Source organism: Bolinopsis microptera, chromosome 9, assembly GCF_026151205.1.
Source record: "Bolinopsis microptera isolate Bmic1 chromosome 9, MBARI_Bmic_1.0, whole genome shotgun sequence".
Taxonomy (NCBI): Eukaryota; Metazoa; Ctenophora; class Tentaculata; order Lobata; family Bolinopsidae; genus Bolinopsis; species Bolinopsis microptera.
The window spans coordinates 2,113,614-2,127,874 of record NC_087080.1 but is presented as its reverse complement, the minus strand read 5'-3'; the positions used below and the strand labels follow the sequence as shown (position 1 = coordinate 2,127,874).

Genomic DNA, 14,261 nt, shown 5'->3' with positions numbered 1-14,261 from the left:
AATCTCGTAGTCCAAATACTTACCCTGTGTTGGAACATATAGCTCATTTAACAGTTTATTAAGTAGATGTCAGCCTTTAGAAGAACGTTACAACTTCTGCCGACGCTGCAGAGGTCCTACCATGTCCAGAACATGAGTAGTAAGTGTTATGTAGCCCACCCTGCTACTCACTGTCCTGTCAAACGTGCCAGACACGTAAGTTACATTCTACAGTTACCAGGTTACCAGGTTACTAGGTTACCAGGTTACCAGGTTACCAGGTTACTAGGTCACCAGGTTACTAGGTCACTAAGTTACCAGGTTACTAGGTTACTAGGTCACTAGGTTACCAGGTTACCAGGTTACTAGGTCACCAGGTTACTAGGTCACTAAGTTACCAGGTTACTAGGTTATGTTATTGTTAATAGTAGTGTATCGGAGAATCCTGACGGTTTCTAGGGTGACTAACATTATAGCTGCAATCCTCAAATTTCATTAAATATAAATTTCATTAAATCTAAACGCTTGTATAATATGGAAATTACTATATTTGACGAGTGTTTCTGTTCTCAGACGGTAGTGAGCAGTCCTGTGCCGTGCCCATCACGTGACTTACACACTTCAGTACCACAACACAACGCTACAGTAGTTCCCTTTAAACTATCCGATATTGGAGAGGGTATTGCTGAGGTCACTATCAAAGAATGGTATGTTTCTAGTAATTTTACGTATAATACTATTGCAAGAGTACTGATATTCCACAGTGTAGCGCTCCACAAATATTCAATGATTCGGCTATCCTTGGAAAAATAGCGGTTTTGGAAATGAGATTAGCTCCTCACTAACTCTATTATATACCGTAACTCGATATATCATGTATATTGTATATTGTACGTGGGTTGTTCCGATTTACATTTCAGTTGTTAGCTACTGAATTCACAGTAAATAGCACGGAACGTGTGCTGTAACGTGTTAATAAACTAGGATCACTGCAACTGAATACTAATAGACAAAACAATTCCAGGTATGTGAATGTAGGGGACGAAGTGGCCCAGTTTGATAACATCTGTGAGGTGCAGTCTGACAAGGCAACAGTTACAATAACCTGTAGATATGATGGAATTGTGCGTGCTGTGCACTTTGCGGAGGAGGATATCTGCAAGGTGGGTCAGGCTCTTGTGGATATAGAGGTGTCCGACGAAGGTAAGAAATGTTTTATCACCTTTTTTTTGGTTCATTATTTAACCAGCTACTTAGTGACTTAGTCTACATTATTTATTATTTAACTTAGATAAAATAACTTCAAAAATCAGCACGGTCGAAATAGCGTCCCGTCATTTAAATTCAAGGCAAAATGCTGTGACAGGTGACTCACCATTTTAAAATTAACATAGAAATAGCATCAATTACTTTAGAAGCAGAGAACGTGCTGCCTTCCAACTCCTCTTCTGAAACAGTCCCAGTGCCAATCCAGACCCAAGGTAGCGCTACCTCAAGTGCTACACCGAGCGCTACACCGAGCGCTGCACCCCCACCCCCTCCAACACCTGCTACCCCGGCTCCTGAAAGAGAGATCCTTACTACTCCTGCTGTGCGCAAACTAGCTGCTGATAAGAAGGTTAGTTAAGTTTTGGGTTGGAAATGTGTCTCCCTTCAAAGGGGTTGTCTTATGAAATTCCATCTATGAATCTTACATTTTTAACATGTTCTACCCTTATCTTTATAGGTTTTTAAAATCATAGATTATTGAATTAGGCATGGATACTGGATGTTCACGTTGACGAATATTAAAACTGTTCCAGGTAGATTTGGTTTTAGTGCCAGGAAGTGGTAAAGGTGGTAGAATCACTAAAGATGATCTGTTGAACTACCTTGCTTCAGCCGGGTCAGCAACCGAACAAGTTTCTCAGGTATTGAATATATTTATATTCTAGCTTATTACTTATATTATAGTTTATAGTTTATAGTTTATAGTTTATTCTTGTTTATAAACTAGCTGTATAAGCACTAAGTAGGTCTAATTATGTTAACAATTGAAGTTCTTACAAAGTATTGACTGAGGATGTATCCCTCAGGAGCCGCTTGTAAGAAGGGAGCCAGCCCCCATAGCCACAATACCCACAGCTCAATTCTGGAACTCATCTCCTACATCTCAACTGATGGGAGGAGGCAATCAGTCTGAGGATACTGTTGTTGATATTAAAGGTTTGATAGTTTTTTGGAGATAAGTCAAGGTAATCTGATAGTTGCTTTTCCCAAAACATCTCCAAACTCCAAACATCCGTGCAAAATAAGAAGCATTTGGGAGGGGGAGGGGAGAGAGACGATCGTATTTTCCAAAAATCATAGATCGTTAATAAACCCCTCCCCTGTCAATACGATTCAATTAAAAATCCCGTTTTTTTCTATTGACAGTTTGTCACTCACACACTATTGTTGCCAGGAATAGCGAAGGTGATGGTCAAGACAATGTCTGCAGCTCAACAGGTCCCCAGATTTACATACCACGACGAGTATTCCATGGACAATATTGTGCAGTAAGTAGAGGGTGGAGAAGGGGGGCTGCTTGGTAGAGGGGGTAGATGGGAGGGGCCGGGGGGGGGGGGGGTGGGCTGCGTAGACGACCACTTTTTTATCTTTTACCGCAAATAATTTCATCATGACCATTGTAGCTTCACTAAACAGATTGTGGCACTTTAACAAATGACCACAATATAATTCCTCGTTATGAGCTAACAACTTCCCACTTCAGACTGAAAGATATGATAAAGAAGCTGGGAAAAGAGCACAAGATCAAGCTAACTTTCATGCCACTGCTGATAAAGGCTGCCTCACAAGCCATGGCTGACTTCCCCATGGTCAATGCTCACGTTAACTCTGATTGCACCGCTATAACCTACAAAGCGTCCCACAATATCGGTATTGCTACTGATACTCCACATGGACTTATGGTTCCTAACATCAAGAATGTTCAGGTTCGTTATTTTCGTAGTCCGATCTGGTTAATTTGGTCATATTGTCACATCGGGTTTTTACCTTCGACATTAAAAACATACCCCCCTACATGACATATTCAAGCCTCTGAAGACTTTTATACTACAAAACATGTCACTATTATACTACTATATACTACAAAACATATCGGAACATATTACGGGTAAACCGCCCCTAAAACGTCACCTGTTTTTTGAGCCCAGATTGCCGAGTTAGGGCTAAATTTACAGGGTTCTGAAGTGTCTAGGAATAATATTTAAACCTTTTTCTAGCCTGCCAGGAAGATTTGGAAATTTGAAAATAAAATCAGGTACAATTTTTTGGACGTTGAAATGGAGTCACTTTTAAAACACCACCCCTAAAATGTCAACTCTATATGTGTGATAATTACAAAATGTACAGGAGGCCTGATTTATCTTTTGTCACTAGTACTATTTGTTTTGTCTTATTAAAACATTAAGCTACTTGAAAACATTCACTCACTAAAGGAAGTACCTCAAAACAGTAATCACCCCCTAAAATGTCACGTGCACCACCCCTAAAACGTCAGCTAAAACAGGTTGTGTAGCACTCAGAATGTTGCTCAATTATTAATTTTAACCACTTCTGGAACAAATATAACCTATTTCTGAGAGGTGTCGACCAGAATTTCTCTCTCTGTTGAAAAAAAATGGTGGATTTTAGTCAATTTACTTTTTGTGACATTTTGGGGACTTTTTTTTGAATACCCAGAACTTACGGCAAAACAGTAACTCAGTCAACAAAATTTACACCTGTAGTTAGATTATCTAGTTATAAACTAACCATTGCATTGGCACAAAAGAAATGGATTCAATGTGATTTTAACCTTGTGCAAATTGCATGTTTTAATTGTATTTTTTGGGATTTTTAACATCATCCTGCATTTTGGCAATTTTAGTGACCTGTAGTTAACTAAGCCAACCCAGTAATCGATCTGACCTTCTCTATAGACTAGATTTGACTGCTTTTAGCAAAATTGAATGTCAAAAACTACGGTTTTTGGTACTTACTAGTTTATGGTAAACCTATGATATGCCCCCTAAAATGTCATTTTTTTCTCCCCTAAAATGTCAAATTTGTATTTTGTTCGCATGGTGTGCGATAATAGCTCTTGTTTTGGCACTTGTTAATTATTAACATCAACTATTAACTAAATGTGAGTATGCATTGCATCTTAGGAAAAGCCTGAGTAATTTGATCAGGTTAAAATGACATTTTAGGGGGGATAATTAGACATTTTAGGGGATGTTTATTGCAATTAATAAAATAAAACTAATTCCTTGAGCTGCCAAAGCTTTCCAATATTACCATTAGATGCTAAATATGATGTTTAATAGGCTGGTACCTCCATTTTATGGTGCTTGTAGTCTCAAAGCCAGAATCTGATAAAATGACATTTTAGGGGGCGGCCAGTTGACATTTTAGGGGAGGGTAGTAATATTGAGTAATGTATAACTTTCCATATCTCCAGTCATATGTACAAAGTTGCTAAAATATGTAAATATCACTATCCTAGACCAAAACTGAGTTAATATTAATGAATTTCAGAGTTATAAAATTGTGCGCTTTTTTTCAAAAGTAAAAAATTCGTACAAAGTGAAAATAATGGCCTTATGGCATCATTTAGATTCAATTTCAGGATGTGGCAGGGTCTGAATGATATTTTTTTATGTTTAGGAGTTACAAATGATTAGGTAAGATACTTTCTAAGAAGATGGGATCTATTCAATCAAGAGTGGCGTTTTAGGGGTGGCTGACATTTTAGGGGCGGTTTACCCGTACTAAATTATAAATTAAGCATTTAAATCTTAATTATGTAAGGTCATAAAATCTAATCTCCACTCTCCTCAGAATCTGTCAATCCTGGACATAGCGAGCGAGCTGGACCGACTTAAAACCTTAGGAAATAACAATAAGTTATCTGCTGATGACGTCACAGGAGGAACTTTCAGTCTCTCTAACGTTGGAGCAGTGGGTGGTACCTACGCTTCACCCATGTTGGTGGTACCTGAGGTCTGCATTGGTGCTTTCGGCAAAATACAGGTTAGCATGGAACTGGACTTGTATATTATAGGTTTATTTAGCATTTAGTCCATATTCCTTTATGATTCGGAATCGGATATATTATTTGATTTGAAATCGCGAATAATCGGTTAATTTTTTTATAAATTGATAAATCCTTATCTAACTTTGTAACCTGCCCTGTCAGACCCGTCCAGCGTTCAACACAGCAGGTGAGGTGTACGCTGCTAACACCATGTGTGTCAGCTGGTCAGGTGACCACAGAGTTCTGGACGGTGCTACTGTTGCTCGGTACTCCAACACCCTCAAACGCTACCTCGAGAACCCTAGCCTCCTGCTATTTTATCTGAAGTAGATTTAAGGGGTGTGGTTTTTACGTTAGATCTTTAAAAGTGTTACGTTTTCGGTTTTTGAGATATTCTTACAGTTTATTTTGAGGCTTATTAATTAACGTTTTGAAGAAGTTTTAACGATTTTGGTTGTTGAAATTGTCTACGAGTTAATTTCGAGCAACCCAGGATACAATTTTAGATTAGTCCGTTTTTAATTCTAAAACTTAAATGGTTAATTTCTTCAAGGTTTTTAAGGCTCCCCTTCGTATGGTAATTTATTCCTTAACTTTTGGACAACATGGCAAAATATACAGCTATATTTCAGCTCAATAGAGTATTAGAGTATGGTACGTATCAGAAATATTAAGTTTTTAGTTTTTCAATTTTGACCGAAAAATTGTGAAAATTATATGCTCATTTTAGCCATTTATTCCTCAACTTTTGGTCAAATGGACATAGGCATCGATGGGGTTGGCACCCCCTCAAATGTTTTCTCATGTTAAGCTCCAACACTGACATTAGATACTAAGCTTGGAAGTAAGCCTCAATTCCTACTCTCCCTCACATAATCACATATGTTTCTTATATATATCTATAATATAAGGTATACCGACGAGTCCTTTAAAATGGATAATAGCATAATACTTATATACGAGTTAGTGGACCATTTAGCGGTCCGCCACTTAAAGAATTTACCTCGGTTGCTACAACTACTACTATTAGTAGTAGACTATAACTACTACGACTCTTAAACGAGCTTAACATCATGTTTATCAGCTAGGCAGTACACGTACGTAGTGTTATTTTAACTATCCTATGTGTGTAGCAATGAAGAACAATAGCGAATCATCGGTAACATTCCTATCGCAGTGTTAAAAGCTTGCTGCTTAATTTGCTTGGAGAGCTTAACTCTTTAGTTTATAATAAACGTTCGTTCATTCTCGAACGTTTTGAATATTCATTAGCAGTGATGATTTTCTTAGTTATTGGATGAGCTGCTTCATAAGCAACGGAGAATTGCTAATTTGAATTGTCGGTTCGTGTCGACGTTTTTATCTTGTTAGATATAAGTTATCAATAGGTTGATTTGGCAAGGACGGCTACTTTCCAAATTGCTATTTACTGGTTACAGTGTGACTTCGTTAAGGCCGCTTATTAATGTTTAAAGTTTTGCATGCGTTTGGATGTAATCATCAAATTTCTTTAGTGGATGTTTACAATTATTAATTTATTAGTAGTTAAATTGGGGTTGATTAACAAATACTGATGCCTTTAGGGTTAGTTAGAATAAAATCAAGAATGTAGGCATGATTTTTTTCATATTTGTACCATGACCTGTGTACAAAGTAAAAAGATCAGAAAATTTTGAGAATAGAGTTTTTGTATTTTTTGTAATATTTTGCTTATATTAAACTTTGAGGCTCTGTTTACGACTTAAGACTATAACTTATTTATAATATTTAAGAATTTAGAGGCAGTATAAAATATTATCTGTATTCGAGAATGTAAACTTGAGAATAAAATTATAAAACGCATTTATAAATCGAAGAACGTGACTTTCATTTCTTAGCAGATTTTGTGATGCTCAATCCGACATTTACCATAGACATAAGTTTAAATATTGTTCCACACCCAACAAAAATATAAAATCTGAATTCCCACCTTCTCGTCTTGTAAGGTATTCTAATATCATCAAGTGTTTAAGCGTTATTACAATAAACCATTAAAACACGTACAATAAAACACGTGTCAAGTATCAGCGTTATTACAATAAAACAAATAGGATCAGGACCATGTTACCAGAATCAGAGCGTCCTGATCAACAGGAGCAGAGTATTCCTACTGATGATTCTAACAGCTGGTTCTGGAAACCTCATACCCTTACAGGTAAACCTCATACCTTACAGGTAAACCTCATACCCTTACAGGTAAACCTCATACCCTTACAGGTAAACCTCATACCCTTACAGGTAAACCTCATACCCTTACAGGTAAACCTCATACCCTCACACCCTTACAGGTAAACCTCACACCCTTACAGGTAAACCTCATAGGTAAACCTCATACCCTCATACCCTTACAGGTAAACCTCATACCCTCACACCCTTACAGGTAAACCTCATAACCTTACAGGCTAACCTCATAACCTCATACCCTTACAGGTAAACCTCATAACCTCATGCCTCATACCCTTACAGGTAAACCTCATAACCTCATACCTCATACCCTCACAGGTAAACCTCATAACTTCACATACCTCTACAGGTAGCCCTCATAACCTCACAATATGTAAACCTCTGAATACCTTACAGCCTCAATATATGCCCTCAAACATTCACAGGGAAACCTCATAACCTCACATGTAAACCTCATAACCTCAATGATAAGCCTCATAGTCTCTCAGATAGCGCTCATAGCATCACAGGTAAACCTCATACCCTCACATGTACAGGTTAACCTCATATTCGCATCCTCACTTTAAAGTTTTAAATCTCAAATCATCCTTCGACCTTTAAAAACCAAGTGAAGATGTTTAGAACAGCATTATACAAATTCAAACTGTATTTTCATTTCTTGATTCTTCGGAAGTCTGCTCTTACAGTAAAGTATGAAGTGAAGTATGAAGTGACAAGTTATTAATCACATTTCACAGGTTGCTCTACTAACGTGACTACATCTCAGGTCTTGTCATATTCCTGGGTGTGATAGCGTACTTTGCTCTCTTTGAGACAAGCAGTGAAGATACGGCGCTCAACACCAAACGGGGACTTCTCTTCGTGAGCGTGTCCTTCCTGTACATTGCTATGATACACACGAGGAACGGGCCGTTTATCAGGCCTCATCCCATATTTTGGAGGTATTTTTATAGTTATATTATCTGCATATTTTCGTTATGATATCTGCATATTTTATATTATTGATTGTGATATTCGCTATAACCGTTCTCTGTTAAGCTTGTAGCTCCTCCGTGTAAAGCAGTTGTTGTTGCTTGTTGATCTACTGATTATTCATATTTGTGTAACATGTACTTGTTATACGTTATACAATATAATCCTGATCAACTTGATGATCGTATTACGAACAAAATCTAACAATTGGGACGAAATAATCGTTAAAATAATAAGCAGAACTAGAAGTTCCTAAGTTGAATTAAGGTGTACACTATTATCCTCTTTGTAATACCAGTACTATTTCAGATTAGTTCTAGCCCTATCAATGCTGTACGAACTGATCCTCATCTTCACACTGTTCCAACATAAGGATGATGTTAGAAGGCTCCTTGTGTACATTGACCCTGAGTTGGGAACACCGCTGGAGGAAATGGATTACAGGTCAGTTTTCAAACTTTATTCAATCTTAAGTTAACATTTTATTTTTGAATTTCATGAATTTTTGAATTTTCCACCTAAGAATTGAATCGGTTCAATCGAGAAACTATTTTAAAATCTTTTTTGTCGCGTACTAATACTATTGTAAGTTTGTAACCCTGTTGTTTGTTCAGCAACAACTGCCTCATCTACGACCCGGACCACCCTGAGGACCCGTACCATAACGTTTGGGATAAGATGGACTGGTTCGTGATATTCCATCTCACTGGTTGGTGGGCCAAAGCTATCGTATTCCGCGACTACTGGATGAGTTTCGTGCTCAGCATCACATTTGAGATTCTAGAATATTCCCTGGAGCACCAACTTCCTAACTTTGGGGAGTGTTGGTGGGATCACTGGGTATTGGATGCCGTTATTTGTAACGGACTAGGAATATGGTTGGGAATTAAAACTCTCGATATCCTGGAATCCAAAACTTACGACTGGCGCGACTTGTGGTCCATTCCAGGGAATCGTGGAAAGTTCCAGAGAGTGTTAAGCCAGTTTACCCCCCAAAGCTGGACCAAGTTCGACTGGGGGTACACGGATGATGTGAAGAGATGGTTCTCTGTTATTGGAATCTGTTCCATTATCATGTTATTCGAACTGAACACATTCTACATAAAAGCGGTGCTGTGGATACCGCCTCCCCACATTGTCAACTACTCCCGGGCTGCCATCATGTTGTTTATGGGCGCGGTGTCCATGCGTGAGCAGTATGAGTACATGTCCAACCCTCTGTGCAAGCGGTTTGGGCAGCAGAGTTGGGTAGCAGTAAGTATCCTGGTGACTGAGTGTATGCTCGTGTACAAGTTCGGATACGAGACCATCTCCAAACCATTCCCTCCGCACGTTGTGGCGTTCTGGGTAGCGTTTGTGGTTGTCTTCTTGGGCTGGTCGTTTTGGAACTTCACGTATAAGTTACCGCGGAGACGCCGTACAGCGTCCGGACGGGAAGTCAGCGAGTCAATCGAGGAAATGGACCAAATTAGGGCAGCGAGAAAGATTAAAAATAGGAAAGTTCAGTAGGTCAGGGACTAATTAGTAATTAGGGGTGGTGCTTTTTCGGGTGATAGTACCCTTACCAGGAGCTAGTTAAAGTTAAATGTTATTGGGGTTTTTTGTTTAGGTTCAGATTTTTCGTAATTTGGTGTATGTTGGAATTATTGAGTACAGTGAGCTAATGCAGAATAAATTAGAGTCAATCACCGGTGGTTGCTCGACAGTTTGTAACGTCGCTTAAAGATGATAAGAATTTACTTTTGTTACATAATCGCTGTTTTACAAATTGATGCAATTTTCTCTTTGAATATCTTTTTCCTGCAAATACCTACAACATTTTAAAACGTGATTGTCATTTTTTATAGCTCAACCAGATCGGATACATAATTGTCATTTGATATGAACAATTATTTAATGAATCCTTCTTATTTTCCTTTACTTGAAATTAAATGGTTTGACACAATTCCGAGATGTTTAATAACCTTATATATCAGATCTAACATATTAAAACTAGGCTACACCTTGAGATCCAGACTTAGGGGTAAGGATTTGTCGTCGTGAGCATTTGTCGTCGTGAGCATTTGTCGTCGTGAGCATTTGTCGTCGTGATTTTTATTACAGGGTAAAAAATTAAAATCGTTTCATAAGAGCGGTTAAATAACAAGGCGCTATTTGCTTAAACAATTAAAACAATTTGTCTTTTTTATAACTATTATATAATATATATTATATGTCAAATATATAATATATACTATTTATATATGTCAAATATCACCACGGCGATAAATATTTACCCCTGCTTAGAACTTAACCCTCTGAATAAATGCATTTTCCCTTTGAACAACCATTGCTTTTAAATTCTTTAAATTCTTGACATTCTTTTGTGCTATTTGTTACGTATGTTATTGTTAAATGAGTTTGATAGTTTTTGTAAATTGTCGTTTCATTGGCTCTTTAATGTACGAACCGCGCTTGAAAAGTTCCACTTAATTCAGAACCAAACTGAAAATGTTAACTAGAGTGGGGTTATTAAAACAGTGAAAGTATTGTTGGTAACAGAACATTGTTAAACTGTGTTAATCGTCTCCAATGGCAATGTTAAATTCAAAGAGTTCATAAAATTTTATTTTAGAGAACCCCAGCCTAGCCTGTCATTCCACTTCCTCGGAGCCTCATTTGTAAATACTACGAAAACGTTATTATTAATGATTATTGATAATATTGATTATCAACGCCCATAGTTCTGTATTCTACATGAATGGCGAGAATTGACCAAAGAAGAATTTGTAAAGATTTTGCTCATAAGACCGCGCCTTCATAATTATAGCTTTTCCTCAAATATGTTCGATTTTGTCTCTAAAATTATAAAATATCGTTTTATGGTGAAAGTTTCAAATCAAATCATTTCGACCTGTCAAGCAGTCCTAAGTCACGTGAGTCAGAAACAAGTCAAGTGAGTTAGGCTCCACCAATGGCACTGTCAGGTTTAACCTCGGTATGATTGCCTTCAAAACATTTGATACGCAACTAGTAAGCCGTAACCCGACTAACTCTTCTTAATCTCATATCTGGTTATATCCTTGTAGTCCTTGTAGCTGTTCTTGTTGTTGAGTCACCCATAGATCAGCCAATCGGGGCCCAAGAAGAGTAGGAAACCAAAAGGGTTTTGTGACTTCTGAATATGATAAAAGGAAAATTATGACATTCCCTAGGAATTCGTCTCTTCGCCGTTATGAGGCGGCCCCCACTAGTGAAGAGTACTGTTGATCTTTCAGGCGGGTCTTTGGTTTAAGGAGAGGTTGAAATGGAAGGGGAACTGCTAGTTCACAGCACCATTTGAGAGCAAGCAGATCTGTTTCTTAGATCTCCATTATTAGTGCTTGATTGAATGAACTTATACTCGGTACTTCATTTTCTAGAACATTCCACTTAGTAAAAGTTATACTTCGCATTTTGTGCAAAATTTGCCAATCTTCTTTTCTGTCTCAGAGAAATTATCGCTTTATTGGAAAACGCGGCTGTAATTTTGGACGGTAGTTTTGTATGCATTGTCAAATTTTCTAGAGTTTCAATTCAATTCGGTCAAGGTTCATGCGCAGCGCGCGGTCAATGCGCGCGTAGTCAATCGTCGTTCGAATTGAAGACGTTTCATCGGCATCTCTGATCTGCGTCACTTCCTGTTTCGTTTCGTTTTGACAAGCAACCTTGGTCCGTTTTGGGTATGATCGGCACAGGTAACCTGTGCTCGCCTTAGTTTATTGTATTCTATTCTTCATCAGTTTCGAATTTTGTTAAAGGTATCCACAATCCGTTCATTTCTTGACATAGTCAATAATTATGTTATGAATCAATCATTGATAATTACATCCGGAGATAACCCAACTCAATTTAATATAATAATGAGTCGTCATGCGCATGATATGATATGATATCGTCGATTAATATGGCCCTTTTATTTGTTTGGTGGCAAGAGATTTTTATAATCTCAGGAAATAGTGATCGTGTAACTTATAACCTCTCCTATTTCAATGACCATAGTACACCCTTTACGAGCAGGGACAAAAGGATTTCGCGGCATGTACGAAATCGCGAAATTTCCCATTCTCCGCGACAAATTTTATGTGTAGTTTAATGTATAGCCTGTTAAATTTCGCGGTACCGCGAAATTTGGCCAAAATAATCGCGAAATCCTTTTGTCCCTGTTTACGAGGTGCCACTTTTAAGTACAGTAATCTGTTCTGGGTGATTCCAGTTTAAACAGATGAGGTGCAACAAAAAACTATGGATCTAGACCAGTAAAGGTCGACAAAAAACTACCAGGTTCGAGGGGCCAGCTACCCTTCAACCTTAAAATAGCTACTGAAACATCAATGAATAACCAAAAGTGGAGTGACTCTCGGAGTTCAAGGAGGGGTGTAGCCAGGATGAAGTGCTCTGGGCAAAGCCGCAAGGACCCCAGTGTGCAGATGAGAACAAAGAAGTCGCCTTATTTCAACAGTGTTATTAGTTCACAGCATATCACTCATGTGGACCCGGAGAAGGGGAGAGCACTCCCGTGCAACTTTATCAAACACAGCATTAATGTGGGAACGTGGAATGTGTTATCATTGGAGAGCAGTTCCTCAAAGCTGTATGAATTGTCACAGAATATGTCAGCATATAAAATGGATGTCTTGGGGCTGACAGAGACGCACAGACCCGGCACTGGTGAGGTTACCTTGGATGATGGGTCCCTCTTTATTAACTCAGGAAGAAGTGATGGGTACAGACGACAAGGGGTAGGTTTAGTCCTCTCGAAGAAGACTAAAAATTCATTGATTTCATACAGTCCGATATCAGAACGTATTCTTGCAGCGAGGCTGCACAGTCGACATATCAACATTTCGATTGTGATAGCTTATGCTCCAACTGAGGATGCAGCAGTCGGGGTAAAGGATGACTTTTATCAGCAGCTATCTGGGGCATTTGATGAACTACCAGCTCATGACGTGAAGTTTTTACTTGGAGATCTAAATGCTCGCATTGGCCAAGATAACTCAGCTTGGTCCGGTGTGATTGGTAAGCATTCCCTTCACGTTTCATCAAATGACAACGGCCTTCGACTATTAGATTTCTGTGCATTACATCAGTTGACAATCGGTGGGACGCTTTTCCAGCATCGTGATATTCATAAAGGAAGTTGGAAGTCTCCAGATGGCCGCACAGTAAATCAGATTGACCATGTCTGTATTTCTACCAAGTGGAGTCATTCTCTACTTGACGTAAGATCATGCAGGGGTGCAGACATTGGCTCCGATCATTATTTGGTTCGGGGTCAATTTAGAGTCAAACTTATGGCAGTTCAAAAAATGAACGCCTCTCGTAGGATATCTCCAGCAATTGAGAATCTTAGAGACCAGTCCAAGGTTGAAGAGTACTGCATTGCTCTTCAAAATCGTTTTAGCTGCCTACCAATGGAGGAGAATCTTGATGGAGAATGGACATTAGTTAAGGATACTATTAAAGAAGTGTCTATGGAGGTACTGGGTGAGCGCCCCCGGCGCAGAAAGCAGCAGCATTTGTCTCAGGAGACAAAAACCCTTATTGCAGAACGCAGTAAGATTAAACAAATGGCGCCTAATGACAACAACAATAGGAGCGAGTATTCTCGGGCCAACAAACTTGTCAAAAAGAGCTGCAGGAAAGACGACGAGAATTGGGCTCTTAGAGTTGCAGCAGATCTGGAAACAGCTGCTGTCCATGGCCGTCAAAGGGAAGTCTGGCAACGGATAAAAACACTGTCCGGTAAGAAGAATCGAAAATCAACTGCTGTAAGAGACAAATCCGGGAAGTTGATTGCTGATCCCTCTGCTCAGAGAGAGAGATGGGGAGAACATTTTTCGGAGCTATTAAACCCTCCTCCCACGAATGCGGATATGTCTGACCTGGACCATCTTGAAGTGGTTCCATGCTTTCCTTATCTTGGTGATGGTGATGGTCCCCCCACAAGACTTGAGATTTTAAACTGTCTCAAAAAATTGAAGAATCACAAAAGTGCTGGGAT

At 38.7% G+C, this 14,261-nt stretch overlaps 2 protein-coding genes across 4 annotated transcripts; both read left to right on the top strand.

Annotated features, from left to right (window-relative positions):
- The first annotated feature begins 52 nt into the window (after nt 1–52).
- LOC134820798 (lipoamide acyltransferase component of branched-chain alpha-keto acid dehydrogenase complex, mitochondrial-like) lies at nt 53–6,896 on the top strand. Of its 2 annotated transcripts, none has more exons than XM_063831427.1 (10): nt 53–195; nt 553–686; nt 1,004–1,182; nt 1,395–1,597; nt 1,782–1,889; nt 2,055–2,184; nt 2,423–2,516; nt 2,732–2,954; nt 4,846–5,037; nt 5,204–6,896. In XM_063831427.1, exons 1-10 carry the CDS (start codon nt 67–69, stop codon nt 5,369–5,371), a joined length of 1,560 nt encoding a protein of 519 aa, XP_063687497.1. In that variant the 5' UTR covers nt 53–66; the 3' UTR covers nt 5,372–6,896. The 2 variants fall into 2 exon arrangements, with proteins under 2 accessions (XP_063687497.1, XP_063687496.1); XM_063831426.1 differs by having other exon boundaries at nt 59–195; nt 1,380–1,597; nt 5,204–6,892.
- A 224-nt stretch (nt 6,897–7,120) lies between these two features.
- LOC134820636 (phosphatidylserine synthase 2-like) lies at nt 7,121–10,653 on the top strand. 2 transcript variants are annotated; one of them, XM_063831139.1, is made up of 5 exons: nt 7,136–7,235; nt 7,690–7,773; nt 8,031–8,205; nt 8,546–8,680; nt 8,851–10,653. In XM_063831139.1, exons 1-5 carry the CDS (start codon nt 7,142–7,144, stop codon nt 9,743–9,745), a joined length of 1,383 nt encoding a protein of 460 aa, XP_063687209.1. In that variant the 5' UTR covers nt 7,136–7,141; the 3' UTR covers nt 9,746–10,653. The 2 variants fall into 2 exon arrangements, with proteins under 2 accessions (XP_063687210.1, XP_063687209.1); XM_063831140.1 differs by lacking the exon at nt 7,690–7,773 and having other exon boundaries at nt 7,121–7,235.
- The last annotated feature ends 3,608 nt before the right edge of the window (nt 10,654–14,261 follow it).